Source organism: Taeniopygia guttata, chromosome 3, assembly GCF_048771995.1.
Source record: "Taeniopygia guttata chromosome 3, bTaeGut7.mat, whole genome shotgun sequence".
In the NCBI taxonomy this organism is placed as follows: domain Eukaryota; kingdom Metazoa; phylum Chordata; class Aves; order Passeriformes; family Estrildidae; genus Taeniopygia; species Taeniopygia guttata.
In genome coordinates, this window is record NC_133027.1 from 77,462,597 (window position 1) to 77,482,857 (window position 20,261).

At 36.4% G+C, this 20,261-nt stretch overlaps 1 protein-coding gene across 7 annotated transcripts in view; it reads left to right on the plus strand.

The window, feature by feature from the left end:
• Positions 1-20,261, plus strand: part of PRKN (parkin RBR E3 ubiquitin protein ligase) — a 709,059-nt gene that overhangs the window by 215,924 nt on the left and 472,874 nt on the right. For all 7 annotated transcript variants that reach the window (XM_030269580.4, XM_030269582.4, XM_030269584.4 and 4 more), the window contains exon 3: positions 8,639-8,879. In XM_030269580.4, coding sequence (XP_030125440.3) covers positions 8,639-8,879 — 241 coding nt within the window. The remainder of the gene's footprint in view (positions 1-8,638; positions 8,880-20,261) is intronic.

The window sequence follows — 20,261 nt, forward strand, 5'->3', positions numbered from 1 at the left end:
ATATATATGTTGGTTATTTATCAGAATCAGTCTAGATTCATTTATTGTCACATTTTCCATTTATGCTAGATTTTTTTTTTTAATCACACAGGTTACTTAAAAGTATAGAAACTATCTTTTCATTTGAATATCAAATTTTAATTATTTCTATGATATCTTCATGGCACTCACCTTGTTTGTATTAGTGTGTAATTATGATTTTGGCAGGAATAGTGTTACTTGTCTTCCTGGTAGCTGGTACAGTGCTGTGTTTTGGATTTAGGATGAGAATAACATTGTTAACATGTTGACATTTAGTTCTTGCTAATCAGTGTTTACACAGTGTAAAGGGCTTTTCAGCTCCTCACCCCACCCCAGCAGTGAGCAGGCTGCAGGGACAGAAGTAGCTGACCCCATCTGACCAAAGGGATATTCCACACGATGTGGCCTCTCCTATCCACCAGCATATAATCAAGGGGGAAAGCTAGCCAAGGGCTACTGCTGAGGAACAGAGCTGCATCCATTGGTGAGTGGTGAGCAATTGTGTTGTGTATCACTTGATTTATTATTATTGGAGTTTCCCCCATTTCTCTTCTGTCCTAGGAAACTATCTTTATCTCAACTCACAAGTTTTACTTTTTTTCCCAATCCCCCCCCCTGCCCCCCCCCCCCCGCATTCCACTGAGAGGTGGGGTAGGGTGGGTGCAAAGAATTGAAGAAGTGACTGCGGGATGTTTAACTGCCTGACAGGTTAAACCATAGCATGAGCATTCTCCCTTTTAAAATTAGGTATGATTTCATAAGGGGTGGGAATAAATGAGGTGACAAACTATGCCCATGTGTACTGGGCACAGGGATTAATTTATTGTTAAGAGTGCTTTCTGATATGGTACAGATGCCCCATTAGGGATTGGGAAGAATCTAAAAACTATGTCTTTTGTAACATACCTAGCTATATGTCTGGCAAACTAGTCCTAAAGTAAAGTCCAGTTGGATATGTAGCTGTGCTGCAAAATATTGCACTGCATAGATTTTCCAGTATTAGCCTGCTGGGATATTTTGGTAGGCATAGCCCAAAAATCAAATCTAAGACCACTTGAACCTGTCACAGAAACTGCTAGTTTAAAGGCAAGACTTCAAGTAAAATCAGGGAAAGCTCTGGAAAATAGTTGATATCTCGTCCATGTTTATACTCGGAAGTTAAGAAGTTACCAAGCAGGGCCACGTGGGGTGCTCACTAGGCTTTATTTACAGCTGTTCTCATAGCAGCTGCTCAAACTGATATATAGATGCATGAACTGGGACAGATAGAAGACCAAAGTGTTCCTTGGTTGGGATGTATACCAGGGGCTGGCCATAAAGCAGGAAAAAGGCATCTGTGTATGACTAGTTGAAGTAATTGAAATAAATATTTATAGCTATTAAACTTTTGATGCTCTAGACAATAAATTCACAGGAAAATTTTGCTTTCTACATTTTTTACAATGTATAGGAATTTTTTCAGAGATCTTTGGAGAAGGGAATTTTCCAAATTTGTTTCTACAGCTCTCTAGCTGCTACCAAAGTGCCCCATCTGCATGAGAGGCTACTGAAATCTTTAAAATATTTTCAGAGTTCGGGTAGTAAGTGACTTTCCAGTTTTTCAGATAGAATTCATGTCTCAGTAATGTCCTGACACTTATTAGGTGTCAGTGTGAGGCCACTTTTATGCCTGTTCCTCACATACTCACTAATACTTGATCTATGCCTTACACAAAAGTGTAAGCAGCGTCCCAGTGCCTTGCTGAGATAAACCTTCTCAAAGAAGAATTTAAGGGAAAAAAGGAAATAAAAATTAGATCTTATGTTAGCCAAATAACATATAGTCCACAGTCCTGAGGCCAAGCTGCACTCTGCAGACTGTGAACAGTGCTTCCTTATGAGACCTTTTTGGAGCATAGTACCTTTCATTACCATTTAACCCAGACCAAAATGTGCCTAAATGTCATTCATTCAAGCATTTTACAGAATACACTTGTTACTTGTTCTGTTTCAGTGTGGCTTCAGAAGAAATTAGAGCAATGGAAAGTGCAATCCATACCTTATAAATAATAAGCTTTCTTTTTTATGTTTACAACTGGAGATAGCATGTTTAGAGAGTATAAATTCTATCAGCTAGTTCAGTGTAGAAGATAGCATAATAATGAGGTGCACTCGACTGTGTTTAGGAGGAAAGCAAATGGTCATGAGAACTTAATTGTATTCATTTTTAATGTAGAGCAAAACTTCTCTTTGCTCTATTGCTTTCTATACAGGCATTATAATAAAGGGCAGGTTTATAGGTTTTTCTTTGTGCACAATATATGAAATTACAAGAAGGGAAAAGTTGTTCATTTACTGAGAAAAGTTTTATATTAATCTAGTATTCATTTGACTATTTCTCTTCCATTTTTTGTCGCATGATATGTTCTTAATGTCATTGTGGAGATACTAATAGCTTTGTAAACATAATATCAAAAAGTTTGGCTGCCTTCTGTGTCTTTTGTAGATCATTATGCAGAGTTTTGAAGGGAATAACAATAATCTAAGCAGGTATTTTAATGTTTCAAACTGTCTCATGTGCTGCCAGTAAAACATTTTTATTTGTTAGAAGAGTTCATATATCTTTCGGGAATTCATGCTAAAAGACCTGCATTCAAGAAAAGTTATCATATTAATGGTGTCATTTTATTAGTAATGCCATTTAGAAATATGTATATGGCATTACTAAGGTCTTAGATTGTATACAAAAAGTAATAACCCTGCAACGTTCCTAACTGAGCATTAACTCTGCATTCCCTCCACTGAGCTAGAAATTAGCATTAAATTTTTGATTTATAATGTGAAAAAGATGGAAATGCAGCATAAAGTGATTTGTAAGTGAAGGAAGAGGGAGAATTCTGACTTAGTTGAATACATTTCCATTTCCAGCAGATTATTAATTCATTAAGGGACTAGACAGTAAAATCCTAAGACTTTTACTTCTCTTTAAAGAGTATCATTCAGAGCAGAACCTTTATAATATATGAACTATTGCCTTTGACTGTAAATCAGGGAATTTTATTTTTGTAAATGCTAGTCAGGGCTTCTTACTACACAGAGGGATCACTGGCTGAAGGGACTGTAGTAAATCCCACAGTATGTACTTATTTCCTCTTGTTCAACATCAACTGTTCTCTTTGCTAAAAAATAATAAAATCTAAATTTGAATGTGTCGGAGTTAACTCTTCTGCTAACTGAAGGGTTTTCTGCCCTTTAATCACATTTATTTGAATGTGTGGTTCTTTCAATAATGTATCTATTTTTCCTTCTATTTCTGTGTGTTGCTTAGCACCCACAATATTCTGAATGCTAAACTAGAACAGTGGTGTATAAGTCTGGACATGTTGAAAAGGTGAACTGAAATCAAATATAGATGTATTCCATAGCATCATAAAAAAGCAAGTAGTTTCTGATTGCTGGAATTTAACTGCTAAGTGGTCCATATAATTTAGGCCTGGTGGTGCCCTGGCTTTTTTCCCTTGCCCCATGTGGAGTTCACTGCCACTAAGCAGTCAGTATTCACACAAATGGATGCTGATATCAGATCAGAGTGCTGATTTGCTTCATTATTTTAACAGTGCTTAATTTTCCCTTCAGGTTTCCTCTTGCTATGATCTGCATAATATTCTCTGAGCCCAGAAGGTGATTTTTCTTTCTATATTAGCTGATCAAATAAAAGAAGTTAAGTCTTCTTGCAAATCTTGGTTCCAATTTCTTAAACTGACATGGCTCAACAGAATATTATTGCTGTATCTGTATATTTTATTTTAGGTAGCCTCTACTCTCAAATTCATTATTATACCCTATATAATTAAGTGTATTATCATGGTGTAGCTTTTTTCTTCTTGCCTTTTTTTTTTTTTGCATTCACTGTGATCAGGGGATGAAATAGTGTTTCCTATTCCAATTGATTTCCTTTTTGTTTCTGCTGCTTTCGAGACCTGGGCCATATCCTTGTGAAAGGGTTACAGCAACAGTTGAGAAAGGCTTGCTGAGCTTTTTTTTTCTCTCTCTTCTGGGAACTTCATATGCTTTTTTGTCTGTTTTTGAGGGTAATTTTTAATGTCTCTCTACATTAACCTTGAAAAAATAAAATCAGTGCATCATTCACACTTTTACATGGGGTTCCATTGGTTTGAAGGGATGTGTTATGCTATTTTTAAGGAAAAAAACCCAACAAAACTGGAAAGCCAACTTTTTGGGTCTTCTTGATCACTCTTAGAAAATACTTTTTCTTGAGCATTGGCCTTATGTGAATCTCTTAGGGACTGGCATCAGGCAGTCTATTATCTGCTTGATCTAAATACGCAGCAATTTGACAATTCCACTGTTACTGTATCCACAATAGGCCCCAGGGATTCATGGGTAAAGGTGTGAATCTCCAGGTAGCATAAAAGGTGGAATTTCAAATTGAATCATAGGTAGTGGAGTGTAAAGAGTTTTTCTTTGTGATTGATATGCAATAAGAAAATACCTCAACACCTTAAAACTCCCAACTCATGGTTAGCAGGAAATGGAAATGTGTCAAATTCCTTTTCTAGACAAAACGCCACAAGCTTTTTTATATTCACATACAAAGCTTCAGATTCAAACTATTTTCTGCATTAATGTTTCTTTAAATAAAATTTTAAATTATTGCAGTACATTTCAAAATGAAGTGTATTGCACTTCAGAAAATATGACATCTCTTGTGGTCTTTACATTTGTTAGACTGAGAAAATTCCTTTCAGGATTGCTATTGCTATCCAAATATGTTGTGAAGAAGATATCAAACAGAAACCTGTCAGAACCACAGAATGGTTTGGGTTGGAAGGGACAATAAAGATTATGTAGTTCCCAACCCCTCGCTGTGGACAGGGATGCTACCCATTAGGATCAGGTGGCCCCAGACACTTCCAGGGATGGAGCATCCACAGCTTCTCTGGGCAACCTGTTGCAATGCCTCATCACCCTTTCAGTGGTGAATTTCTTCCTGACATCTAATCTTTTTGTTTAAAAACATTCCCCATTGGCCTGTTCCTAACAAGAGGATTTCAGAGTAACTTAAACACAGTCATCTTTTCCTTTTTCATAATTTATTTCAGTCTTCCCAGCTGACCTTCTAGTTAGCCCACTGCTCTCACCAACAAAGGCTATTGTGTTGTTCACTCAGGATGTGCTGATTCAGCCTTGTGAAATTCAGCTTGAGAATTCAGGAAAAAACAAGTAAAAGGCTTGAATGAAAAAAAGTTTTAATTTTAATTTTTTTGCTCTGAATTAATTTTCCCAAGTTGGCCAAAACCTATTTTCTCTAAAGATCCAGTCCTTATTACTGAGTTCCATAGTTTTTTGATTGTTTCAGTTCCCTTTGCTCTAGTTAAAGAAGATACTTCACAATCTACTTTTTATACACTTGTAGTTTTTCCCATTGGAATATGGCACACAGGCATTAATTTGAATCAGCAGATAAGACAAGACAATATCTCTAGAACCATTAATAATAGGTATAGTCAAAAGCATGTTTCCTGAGGGGTAAAACAAATACATGAAGGAAACAAAAATGACATTGACATAAATAATTGTATCTTACAATAGTAACCTAAGGCACAACCTAAACTCTCACAGAAACAGAATTCTACTTCTTTTCTCAAAAAAGAAGCTGTCGATTTAACCCATCTATTGTCCATGAAATGTAACCTGCAATAAAGCATTAATCACCTATATTCTGGGAAATACTTGGTTAGGTTCCCATCCAGATCTCTCCACAATTAACATATGATCACAACTCTTTTTATTTTCTTCTTGTATGGTTTTATCACTTTTCTTACAAAGGTTGAGGATTACCTTCCCCCTTTAAACACAAGCCAAATTCCATTCACATGTACTCAGAAAAACATTGCAAAACTGATGATTTAGGATACCATGTTTGTTATTGCTCCGTGGCTTCCATATGAAATCTACACAGGGTAAATATCAAAGGATGTTGGTTCTTTCGCCTACCTGCTCTTTGAAAGTCATCCTGAGATCCGCTAATTAAGCTTTCCTGAGACCATTATCTACACTGTCATCAGCAGTAGTGATGTTCAACCTGTCAAAGCTTGTTTTTGTTTTAGATAAAGAGATGGAAGAAAACTAAGATACAGCATGTTACCTGTTCTTTTAAAATTTTATTAAGGAAAATACAAAAAGCCACTATTGCTATGGTCATATACAGAATCACAGAATATTCTGGGTTGGAGGAGACCCACAAGGTTCATTGAGTCCAGCTCTGAAGTGAATGGCCCATGCAGAGATAAAATCCACAACCTTGGCATAATTAGCACTGTGGTCTAACCAGCTGAGGCAATCTATAGAATTGCCTAAAGTGCAAATTTTGCAGCTTTTTCTGAATTATGTAGTTCTTGATATTGCTGAAGAGAGAATAGTAGGTAAGATGGAGTTCTATTTTGTCAGCCCTTCCATTGTTTCTGAGCTAACCACAAAGCCTCCAGCTTGCAAAAAGAACCTGAAAAGACTTATACTTTTAAAAGATGAATTGATATACCCAGGATTGTAGGAGAATTTTGTTTTGTTTAAGTAGCTCTTCCCATCCCTTTTATTCTCTCATATGCACTATCCCCTCAGTGTGATTGTAGCACAGCATCAGGCAGTGAGCTGAACCAGGAACTGATGCAAGCTTAAAAAAAACAAAACAACCTACTGAGAAGGACAGTAAATATTGAGGAAAAAAAGAAAGGCAGGACATTGTCTGCGTAAGTAAGCAAAACTGCCGGAAGAGGTGATCATTAAAACAGAGTATGATTGATTGACAGTTTATTAGGGGTTTCCAAAGCTGTGAGTTTTTACATAAATACCTATTTCTCTTTTTAAACTCTCACTGTAACTGAGCAAATCAGTTTTGAGCTCTTATTTACCTAGTTATTAATTTCATTATTAATTTATTTTAGATTATTAAATTCTATAATGCCACACAGTATTCTTAGTGGTAGAAGTTTTAGAATGACAGACTGGTTTTGTATATTGTGTTAATAATGAAATGATTGAGCTATTTAAATGGATCTTGTTTAAATGCTATGGGCAACAAGATGTTAAAAAAAAAATAAAAAAGGAGAGACCTTTAATGTCAACATGATCTTTTAAGGTTGAAATCTAATAATTGCTTTGCTTGAATATTAAGATTGCAGTGTCCTTTCTTTAGCAAACATCTGCTGGCTGATTACTGCTTCACTAAGGAGAGAGTGAGTTATTGAAAATTCAATTAAAACAAAACAAAAGCCAGATTTTTGTCCTTTAAATTACATTGCATAAAAATAAAGAGTGGAGGGAGAAGTACTGAGAAATAATCTAAGAGCATGACGGAAAACCACTCAACATAACAGTGACCAGAACAGAAGTAGCAGAAGAGAGCATGGAAGAATGAGGCTATAAAGACCACTAAAATATCTGTAAAGGAATCTTTTACAATTAAAGTGTGTGTGGTAGTTGCATATACAAATGACAATTTTTAAGTATTGTGTAGAAACAAAGACAAATGCATCAGAACTCTTTCTGTTTCTCCCAAACAGATTCAAAAGTCTGCTTTGAGATTTCACAGCAGAGAGTTTCACAACCTAATGACACTGCAGAGAGTTAGAAAATTAATTTTTTGACAGACTACCCACTTTCTGTGTAGGCTGATGCTTATGTTCATTCATGACCCTGAAGAATTGGGTCTCCCGAAGGTATCACCAAATAAAGAACATTTTTTTCTTGCAAGGTGTGTTGTGGAAAGAGCAATACAAGTCTTTCTTGAAAGACCTTTGCTAATGATAGGTCTTCCAAAATCTCTGTAATTTCTATTTCTGACATAATATTTTGCTTTGGGGTTCTGTATTGTGAAAATAATGAAGAAGTTGTGAAAGACATCCATAATCCTTTCATGAGATCCTTATTTACCCTGCTATTTTCTAAGACACAAGATCTGGAAAGACTGTCTAAGAATCACTTCTGGAGAGGACTGAAAATGAGGAGAGCTTCTGTATTTGTGAGACCATAAAATGGTCTCATTTTGGGCTAAAATGGCTGGCAGCTTTTTTGTTTAATCATGAAAGACCATAACAGTCTTGAAATCTTCCACAGGCTTTCTCTCAATCAAAGGTTGTCAACTCTTCATCAGTAGCATCATCTTTCCTGTTCCTGATGATAAAAATATTTTGAAGTAGCTTGTTCATGAACTATCTGTGATCATCAAGTTTTACCCTAAATTGCTACATTAAGAGTCTGTTTCAGCATTATCTGTGCAAGTTCCCCTTAAGTGTTGAATATTCTTAGTGCTTGCTCCCTCTGGAGATGTTTTAGTTTGTGCCAATAAACCTGACTTATTTAGAGGTGTTGGCTCTGGTCCACAATTTCTTTGTTAAATGTTTAGCACTTGTAAGTGTTGTGACCCTTTTGGCAATGCACGTAATCCTAATTCCAGCAATTTACACTTGTCACTTTGCTTTAAACTCCATTACTGCACACTGAAATTCTCCACAAAATGGTTTGGAGACCATTTAACAAATAACAAACTGGAGATAGAGGGATTTTCTCCATTAGGTCAGAATTAATTATTTATCACAATTTTGGTTTTGTGTTACAGAACTGTGACCTGGCCCAGCAGAGCATTGTTCATATTGTTGAAAGTCCACAGAAGAACAGTCAGGACAAGGAGAAGACAGAATATAGCTGTGTTGGGGGTGTTCCAAAAGCCTTGAAAAGAGAACCTGAGAGTTTAACTCGCATAGATCTCAGTACCAGCATCCTCCCATCAGTCTCTGCAGGGTTGGCAGTTATTCTGGATCCTGGAAAAAACAGTGTTTCACTTCCCTCTGAAAAATCAGGTAATTCAGTGACTTAGTACATTTCAATATACTTTTCTAAACATGTGTCTTTTTCTTTCTTAGGGTGAACAGTTCTAGTTCCGTACCATGGGGAAAAAGCCCCCAAAATATGTGGTTTATTTTAATTATTAAACAAAAAATACAACAATACTAAGATGATAAGCATCTGCTGTGTCTTCTAGAAAAATAATTTTGCTTTGTGGATAAAATTAGTGATTTCTTGTGTTGCTCCTGTCTCTAACTTGTATTATGCTCATATTTTTCTAAACTATTATAAGATGGCAAAACCCCCAGAGGTCTTTGAAAAGGCAACATATGGTCTGTAAAATTTCCATTAGAGAAGTTTCCTTAACTAAAATGTTGGGCAGCTTATGCCTTGCAAATGTGCTTAATTCCCAATCTGCTGGGATGCTTGCATACCCATACATTTTATTTAAAAATAGTTTTAATTTATTTGAGATTTATTAAAGCTTTGCTGGCACAACACATGAGGGTGAAGATTCATACTATGGACATTTGTAGTTCTTCATCCACCAAATGATTACTGAGAATATCTTTATTATAAAAAATAATCTGAGGGACAAGTTACTGCAAAATTATCTTACTGATACTGTGTTGCCCCAGTGAAGATACAGCATTCTGTGCAATGTCAAATTTTGTTGTGATTTATCATAATAGTCCATCAGACAAGTCTTTTTATAAAGAACAGTACACAAATGCCCTTTTTGCACAGTACAGAAGGTAATAGCAAACATATATATCCAGAGTACAGAAGATAAATTGTGAAATGACAAAGATACCTCTTTACTAACCTGGCCGCAGAAATCATCTTGTTTAACAAAATGGCTACTAAAACTGTTAAAATAACTTCTAGAGAATTTATTAAGTAGCTCATGCAGAAAATATACAATCCATGGGAGGGTCACAGAAGTATTCTACAACTGACTTGGTCAACCTCTCACTGCCAGCTAATGATGAATGAGTGCAGTTTAGGAGCAAATTAGTACCCAGCTTAATGATCCACATCTCCCAGTCTGAATGAGTAATGAGATAAGAGGGGTGCATGCTGATTTAAGTCTGGTAAACTAGGGACAGGGCTTCAGCCTGGGCTTTCTGTCAGACTCTAGGCAAAAGTGTGAACTTTTAAACATTACAGCATATTTATTTTTTCATTACTGTACGTAGGTACAGGGATTCAATAATTGTACTTGACTTTTCAGAATAGTTTACACATGTACAAGGACTTTTAAAATATGTCGTGTGACATGTTTTTCTACAGACTACAAACTCTGTGAAGCTAAGTATAAACTGATAGGTGTCTTCTGTTGCAGCAAATACTTTCATGGTGGAATGCATGAGGACAAAATGTATTAATAAAATATGTGGGCTAGTTTTATCTGTGATTAAATTATAAAGGCTTTTTATCATAGGAGAAAAAAAAACCAAGACCCACTCTAATGATAGTTCTTTGTGGAAGGATGTTATTAATAATGTCCTTTTTAAAGGCCTGTTAGCTTCTTTCTTTGTTTTGATTTTCACTATTAAAATTTGTCCTTTTGTCTGTTCAGCTCCACCCCTTTGTTCAATATGGAATACTATATTTTTCCTTACAGATTTAGGGTGAGTTAATTTGTAGTCACTTAATAAAAAAAAAAAAAAAAAAGATAAAAGAAAGAAAGATTATTCCAAAGATCAGTTTTGCAGTAAACTTTACTGTGTAGCAAGGATTTCCTTTGGCATAAATGAAATGACTAATAATAGTGGGAATGAGAGGTAGGTACCATCGTTGGTAGCTGAAATTATACTTACCAAGCTGTTGTCTTAGGAGATGAAAGGTTGTGGTGATCAGTCTACAGCAGCAACCTAGACAGGTGAATGAAATATAATATTTATTGTTCTGTGTGTACATGACAAATTTAAACATACAATTTAGAGGCAAATATTTAATTAATTGATTAAATTAATATTGTTTAATCTGACGTGCTACACATCTATTCCATAATTGCAGCGGTAAACCCTGAGACTGTAAGTCTTTCTGAAGACTAAGTTATTTTTGTTATGCTGACCCCGTGTTCCTGCCCCGATTTTATTTGCCTTCCTTTGAAATCTGAGGAAAAAGGTTTGTGTTAATTTTCACATCACACTAGTTTCTCCCAGAAGCTTTTGCAGCATTTGCGTGCTAAAATAGTATTTTTGAAGTATATACGTGAATGCTTAGAGGCCAAAATTTCACAAGACAAACCAGGAGGCAACTCTTGTTCTGCTGTACTGCTATTATATAAGCAATATACTTTGGTAGTATGAACTGCTGCACTTGATGAGACAAAAGCCCTTATGGCCTGGCAGTGTGTCCCCACCAAGGATATGATTTGCTTGTTGCAGAAGCATGTAATAGGACATCCTTCTCTCAGCTCACCCCCACTCTTGTGTGAGTAATGAAACCAGCTTCTGACTGGTCTGGAGATGCATCTTACATGCACTGTATTTTTTAGACTACAGTGTGTTTCTCTATGAGAAATTCAGAAGCTTGAAAGTCATTAACAAGCTGAAAAAATATGAAAATGTATCCAAATCATCTCTTCATCAAAGAATTTCAGGTTTCTTGTCTTTGTAGACAAAATTATTAGAAATGCCTTTTCTTCTAATTTTTTGTTGCTGTTGGGGTTTTTTGTTTGGTTTTTTTATTTGTTTTGTTGTTGTTTCTGAAAACATTGTATGATTTTTACAGGACATGTAAAAAAATATCAGTGCAGGACTTTAATTCTACTTCACCCCCTTCTCATTTGCATCTGTCCATTATCTGGGACATCTGTGCTTTAGTAAACACAATAAAAATAAATGAAACTGTCTTTCATAATGGTTGCATATCAGTAGATTCATGTATAAGATGAAGAAATAATGGTTGGACTCAATAACCTTAGAAGTCTTTTCTAACCTTAAAAATTCTTTGATTCTCTGATTTCTACCTGAAGAACAATGAATCTGTAAAACCTAAGAGTTTGTATGACTCATCTGCTGATTATGAGAATGCGTCATGATTTCAGATTCAAGAAAGCCAATAGCCTATTTAGAAGTATAAACAGAAAACAGAGTGCAGTGAAGAAAATGCTTTTTCTCTGGTTTTGACACTTGCATAACTAAAACCAGCATAACTCACTGTTTGGATGAAGGTTCAGGAGAATCCTACAAAAGTGCACATCATTATTGCTTTATATTTGTTTTGGCATCTATGAAGTGGAAGTTTGGTAATGTGGGAATATTAGATTTTACCAGCTATCTTAGGATTTTAGTTCTCATTGTCTAGAAATTGCAAGCCAAGTTAAAATCCATGTATGGTATTTGTATTTGCAAGCCAGCAAATACAAATACCACACATCGATTTTCACTTTCCAGGAAATCAACAACCAATGCAAGTTATCCCAGCTTACAAGAATTCTCTACATTTGATCATTTAAAAAAATATGCAGAATGTTTTTTCTGAAACATGAAGATAGGATTTCAACCTAGAAGTAGTATGGATGGTGCTAGGCAGGAAGTCAGACTGCAGAATCTCATTCCCTCCCCTTTATAAATGTCAAGCAAATTTGTAATATGAAAAAAATAGAGTTACTTCAACAGAATCTGTTTTCTGTAAGCTGACGTGAATGTTGTTACTTATGTAATTTCCAGGTTAATCCATTATCAACTGCTTTATTATTTTGTCTGAATCAAGTAGATGTGGTCATCGTTACTTAGGGTTTTTTTATTTTCAACTTTTAAATAAATGTTCATCTGGTCAGTTCCAAATTAAAATCCTGGTGTTCTTTAGGTAAAATTTTACAAATGCTTGCATGCAAGGCACCTCTGTTTCTTTTTGTCATGCTCTTCTGTTCACAGAAGAGTTAATAAAGTACTCCTATATACTGGCTTAGGTGTGTCAAGCTGTAAATTCTAGCAAAAAGAGGAATTGATTGTTTTCTGACTAGTTAGGCAATGCTTTACCAAATTTACACTTCTTGGCTTTCCCAATAATACAAGTATCAGTTAAGGCAGCTGAATCAGTTAAGGTCATTACCAAAATCTCAGTGTTAGTGATGTGTGAAGTGATGAACTGGTGCCCATTCCATGTAAGAGTCTGATTCTATCAAAGAGACAGTAAAAAACACTTAGGAGGGAAAGCCACAATTTAGGGTGTGGCTAGCCAGATCTGTGCATACTTCTGAGACAAGCCCTGGTGAATAAAAAAAAAAAAACAAACCAAAAAAAAAAACCAGATCAATTTAAAAAAAAAAAACAGATCAAAAAAAAAAAACCAGATCAATTGTTAGCATGGTACAAATAGTTTTTGAATTGTATTCTGATGACTATATGTTAAAAATTCCTGTGCCCTGTAATTGACATTGCACTTTATTATAATTCTTTTACTTAAAAAGCCTAAAAGGATAAGAATTTTTTTGTCAAATCAGTTTGAAGTAAATGAGTAGTCTCAACTCCTGAAGTACTGTAAAATTACTTCACAGGTTAATAGACCTTATAATCTCAAATTAGATACAGGTTGGACAGGGTTATAGAGTATGTCTACCTCCCCATTTGCATGTGGTGCTAGGCTGAGTAGCACTGCCCAGTACTGAGCTGAGAACAACAGCTATTTCTTATCCCTTTTTGAGAATTTCAACAAAACATGAGCACTCATCCTTATTTTAAATTTGCTGTCAATGTACGATGCCATAACCTGATGCCAGGTTCAGTGCTCTGATGTGTTGTCGTCACAAAAGTTTACCGGGCTTGAGAGCTCTTTTAAAAGAGAAACTGGACCTAAAGCACTTGTCTTCCTTCCTTTCCATTTTTCCTTTCTTATTTGATAGTCCTAGTCCTGAATCTCATTTGTGCTCTTCACTGCTTCCACTGTTTTTTGTTTTGCCACCTTCTTTTCATGGGTACTCCATACCTGGGAGATGTTCTACCCTTTGCAGTCCCTCATGCATGCTTTGTTTTGTTTTGTTTTGTTTTGTTTTGTTTTACAAGCTTTTGTGATGTGGATGCCTCCTGAGACAAAGATGTGTTCAACTACACACCTTTTTGTTCATTTGTAACATCTTTTGTATGTAACCATCTTGTTTTGTAATCAAACTTGTAACCATCTTTTAAGTATGTGCATCTCAGGTCTAAAAATCCATCTGTATGAAGAGTACGGCCATATCATTTTCATACTCTAAAGAGAGATTGGATTTAATTTTAACTCAATTGCACTAAATATTTCCTACATATTGAATGAGAATTTTTCAAAAATTTTAAGTTCCCAAGCTGTTTGGTAAATGTATGACAGAAGTTGATGAATTGTGATCCATGTTTGAAGCTGTGATGTCCAGAAGGGTTTTTATTGATGATCCAATGAAATGGTGGTTAGAGTGCTCTAGCGCCACTTGTTTTTGACTGCTAAAATAAGTCAAAAACAAACGCTGAAGTCATAGAGTCATGGAATTGTTTAGGTTGGGAGATACCTTAAGGTCATTGAGTCCAAAGGTTAACACATCACTACAAAGTCCACCACTGAACGATGTTCCTAAGTGCCACATCTGAACTTTAATTACCTCCAGGAATGGTGACTCAACTCCTTCCCTGGGCAGCTTGTTAGTGTCAGTATATATTAAATTATCCCTCTTGATGCTGTACTTTCTTGGATTATGCTCTATGAGTATGTTCAGAGGATGAACTCATTTTCCCCTAGGAAAATGCTTCCTGTTAAAAATAGGATAATGTTTCTGAAATGGTACTCTGTCTTTTTGATGCACAGCAAAAAAACCGAGGTTTTTTGGATATAAACCAAAAAAACCACCAAATTGCTTTATGTGAGATCACATATATGGCCTATCTAAATCTAGTTCTCTTCTTTTAATAATTTCCTATTTTGTATACAATAATTCAACATAAAATATGTTCTTATTACAGAAAGTTTTATCGAGATAAGATGTATTTCCCTTTTCAAATAATCACCCATGTACCCCTGTCTGATTTTCCATCATATTTGTTATCTGGGCAAGTTGACATTAATGGCATTGTATTTTCTATTCTGATCTTCATTGGAGAAAAAGAGTTTCCAATGTCAATTCAAGGCTTGATTGGAGAAGATAGTTTTCAGCCCAGAAATTAACTATTTCTAATTCTGTCAACATTTATTTAAGAGAGTTAAGCTTAAAAAAAACTATTCTGCTTCCAGTAGAGTTATGAAAATTGGTGATTACAAAGTCCTTGGAAGTTTGCTCTTATGTTTATTTTGTCTTCTTTTAGGGTTATTAACCCTTGGCAATTCACTGCTGCAATACTTTCAAATTCTATATATAAAAATTTATATCCTCTCTTCACCTCCTAGCAACAGCAGAAAGTGATTCTATAAGACATTAGCATAATGGAACCTTTTCAATAAAATGATAAATTGAGCCCATTTCAGAAAACAGAATGCACACTTGATAATTTATTGCAGCCAGTGCCATTCTGGAGACCTCATTCATATCATATGCTTTTAACGCTGATGAGAATTGTGCCATTTTCCCATCACACCTTGCATGTCTGTGAAATTAATTTGAGAGGAAAAATGTAAAAAATGCTCTTTTCTAATAGAGGCTAAAGCTCTTCCTGGAATGCTTATCTTTACATGACATAATTATCTCTCATGAACGTGTATAATTACCTTATTGTTTTTAAAGGCCTTTCCATGTTAATTGAACAGTGCCATTTGCTGACTCCCCTGCGTCAAGGGGTGAGGTGGAACAGAATTGTATTCTTACAACGCATTTCGATTGGTTATGAGGGACAACATGGATGGACTTTCTTTTGCAAGTGTATCACTTGTATCTTTATACGCCCAGCTAGAGGTGACATTTTTAAAGCAAAATTATGCATTGTATATTTTCCAGAATAATTGTTGACATGAATTTATTACTGATGCTAGTAGGAAAAATAGGAAAGTAACACTTTGGAAACACCCTTATGCATAAAAATATCGATAATAGAGTTTTAGAGTGATTCTTTTTTGACAGGAAGTGTCCAAGTATGAGGCACAAGTAAAAATCATAAAATCACAGAATGGTTTGATTCTTAAAGATCATCTAGTTCCAACCCCTCTGCCATGGACACCTTTCACTAGACCAGGTTGCTCAAAGCCCCATCCAACCTGCCAGATTTGGGGCATCCACAACTTTTCTGGGCAACTTGTTCCAGTGCCTCACAGTAAAGAACTTCTTTCTTATATCCAACCTAAACCTACCCTGTTATTTTAAAGCCATTCTCCCCTGTGCTATCACTGCATGCCCTTGCAAAAACTCCCTCCCCAGCTTGCTTGTAGTCCCCTTTAGGAATGGGAACGCTGCTATAAGGGCTCCCAGAACCTTCCCACCTCTGGGCAGAACAGCATCAACTCTCTCAGTCTGTCTTTACAGGAGAGGTGCTCCAGACCTCTGATCATTTCCTTGGCCTTCTGGATCCACTTCAACACATCCACATCCTTTAGTTGGGGGCCCAGAATGGAATACATGACTCCAGGTGAGGTCTCATTAGAGTACAGCCCTGCTGGCCATGGTTCTCTTGATGCAGCCCAGGATAGAGGTGGCTTTCTGGACTGTGAACACATGCTGCAGGTCATCTTCTCATCTACCAACACCCCAAGTCCTTCTCCTCGGGGCTGTTCTCAACCCATTCTCAATGCCCAGCCTGTGATTGTGCTTGGGATTGCTGTGACTCACATGCAGGACCTTGCACTTGGCCTTGTTGAACTTCATGAGGTTTGTGTAGGCCCATCTCAAGTGTCAGGGTCCCTCTGGATGGGATACCTTTCCTCCAGTCCTCAACTGCACCCCAGCACTGCACAAGTGACCCGTGAGGAACACCACTTTTCACTGGTCCCCACCTGGACATTTCTTCATTCTACCTATCCATGCCTTTTCCTTCTGCAGCTTGGGTGGCGTGTCTGGAGCACTTACTGGTAAAAACTGAGATAAAAACATTTTGCATATCTCAGTCTTCTCCATGTCCTGGGTAACCAGTTCTCCTGTTTCTTTTTTGAGCAGGCCCACATTTTTCCTAGTCCTGCTTTTATCTCTGACCTACCTAGAAAAGCTTTCCTTGTTTTCCTTGATGTTCCTGAAAACATGTGATTCTATCAGGGCTTTAGCTGTCTTGACCTGATCCTTCGCTGCTTGGACAACCTCTGAGTGCTGCCTGTCCTTACTTCCACCCTCTGTAAGATTCCATTTTGTGTTTCAGGTTGTCCAAGAGCTCCATATTCATCCATGCAGGCCTCCTGACTTCCTCTATGTTGGGATGCATCAATTCTGATCTTGGAAGAGGTGATCCTTGAATATTAGCCAGTTTTCTTCTTCCCCTCTTTCCTCCAGGGCATTCCCAGGACATTCCTTTCCTCCTCTGGCATTCCAAGAATTCCTAAAGCTCATTAAAAAACCAGTAGTTGCTGCAACTGTGCAGCTTAGTGCTTGCACCACATGGTCTCTGTTGTGAGCTCTTAGCACTCAAAATGACAGGAATCAGTCTGTGCTCAAGTCATGTGCTCAACATTCATTAATGTCATTGGGAGCTCTGCGCACACAGCAAAGACATGGGGAGAACAGACCTAGTAAAAAGGCTTGATCTACAGAAAGGAACTACATGGGAGAGATTAAGAAATTTTGTTGATAGTAGAAGGTAAAAGAATAGCTTTGCTAAGCACACCCTGCTTTCTCCTTATAAATACAAATAATTTCAGTGGCACTAAACTGGAACTTCTGTGAAAGAAAAAGTTTATTGTATTTGGCAAGGGAAGACAGAGTCTCTGGTTTTGGCTTGGTGGGGGTTTTTTTTAATTTGGTTTTTTGTTTTGTTTTGGTTTTTTTGGTGGGTTGGTTTGTTTGTTTGTTTGTTTGTTTGTGTGTGTGTGTGAGGAGTGTCCTTGAAGGCCACCATGTTTGCTAAGCACCATCAATCCCTTTCCAGGCTTCCATGATGCCCTGTTGGTGCAACAGTCAGTTCTTTGGGTCTTGACATTTACTTGTCAAAAGACAGGAATAGAGAAAAAGAAACATATGGGTATGGAGATGGGGTCTTTGGCTGCAGGGTGAGGGAACAGAAGGACATCATGATCCAGGTTGAGCCTACTTATCATATACTGTTCTCGTTGATGTTCAGCTTCCTGCAATACTGCGCAGCTTGTCAGGGATTTTATTATAAATCCCAGTATCTTGGTTTTCAGTGCTGGCTGACATTATCTTATTGCCTTTTTGCTCTTAACTAAAATTGAAAAAAAAGATTTGAAGTTCACCTGAGCAACTAAAGTAGCAGGAGACACAGTTCCTCCTTTTGTTCACCACAGTTTGCTCTTTAGCTTTGTAACACAATAAATACTCAGCATATAGTACTGGAAGGAAACTAACTGGCAACAGTTGGTTTCTGATTTAAAGGTATATCACTTGGCAGCTGAATTTTTTCTACTGCAACTCTTCCTTAATAATTAGCCTCCATTAATTATTTTTGGAGTAGATGAATCAAACATTAGTAATGTTTTTAACAAAGTCTGTGCTGGAGATATGGACAGGTAAAGATCATTAGTAACATTATCAGGGATTTTTCCTAAGCAAAATTTAGTTCTCTTCAAAAGAATGTTGTGATGATTCTAATAAAATGAAATAAATAGCAAAATCTCCACTATCTTCAAGTGTGAAAGATTAAGATCAAAATTCCTGATTTGATGCATATTAGTGATTATGACTATTGCATTTTAATGCCTCTTGATACCCAAAATGTGATTAATAGCTATATAGCCTTGTTTCTAAATCCCACAGCATTGTTCACAGTAATTTTTAACTTGTTAAGGACATAACAAGGGAACATAGCAAGGGCTGTAGCTGAATTAATATTTGACTCATCTTTAGCCATGTCTTCTTAAAAACTCTAACCATTGTGAAGTATTTAGGATAAAAATGCAAAAAAATCTGTTTCAAACAGAAATGTTACCAGTCCTCAACATTTTGCCTCCTAATCTGTAATGGAAATTTTTCAGGTACACTAAATTCAGCACTGTAAATGTGAACAAACACATTTTGTATCTGCTGTCCAGGCACAAAGATCTCTGTTTGACCAGCAATCTGTAGATAAATAAAACATCTTCATGAAACATTGCCATATCTAAGAACATCTAACATTATCTTTTTGGCACTGTCTCTTTCATATTTCATTTTGCTATCCCTATTCTCCTGTAGCCCCCTCTGGAGTCTCTTTCTGTGCCTAAATGGCTTATAAATATATTAAAAATAGGGCAAAACTGCAAGGTTGGTTACCTCTGGCACAGATATGTAGTAGAACAGGAATCCCCATTAGGTACTGGAGATGTAGATATAATACCTTGATTGTTTTCTAAATTATAATAATTCTTCAAGAGAATCAACTAGTGATCAAATGCTTACTGATGAAGGAGGTAGGGAGTCACTGGGATGAAATCTTTTCTCTTTAGAATCTGCAGGAATGTTTTCTACTTTATAGTGTGAGTTGGGAATTCAACACTAGAAAGGAGAACCCCTCCAGCACAAAACTTTGTCAAACTGTGAAAAGCATTGTATGGAAAGAAAAACAGCAAACCAGCTTTCTTAGGTTTATGTGAGACAGCAGGAGGGGGACAGGCTTTTGTAGAGATTAAGAGGTATGCAGTACATCTCAAGTTGAATGTACAATATAGTCTAAACATTTCTGTTTAACTTCAACAAAACCATTCTGCAAAATCAATTTGTATAATTGATTGGCGTGGCACCCCAGGGAATAACTGAGTTCCGTTGGCAGCCTCTGGTTTGGTGTCACACTAGTTGGGAGTGGGGTAACAAGCAGCTTCTAAAGCTCTATGCTTAAAGAGCTTTAGCTATACATCCTATCTGTACATAGATAGGGTGGTGAGGAGTAGAGGCTCTACAGGTCATGTGGTAGGAAACTAACATGGTCCAGAGGGTGGTTTCCTAAACTGACAGGTTGAAGAATGATAGCAGGACTTGGTTTAAATTAATCCAGAAGAGAATTGGTATGGAATCTAGTCTCTCAAATGCAATGAACATTTCATACTGATGTCACATTTGAAGACATTGTACATATAATATAAATATATATATAATAACTGATGAATCAAAGAACATATTGGTAAATGAACAATATGTATATTGATAATATCTCTTACTGAGAAGGCTGACAGGGCCTACAAATTACTGCATTCTCACTTCATCATAAGTTTTCATTAAAGGAAAAAGGGGTAATTAAGTGTTAAAGTGACAGCTATCTACTTAGAAACTTCAACATTAGCTTAATCCATTCTGATAGAGAAGCCATTTGATTCCTTCTGGATAATAAAGTGTGTTTTCCTGTTGTTTATGAGAATGA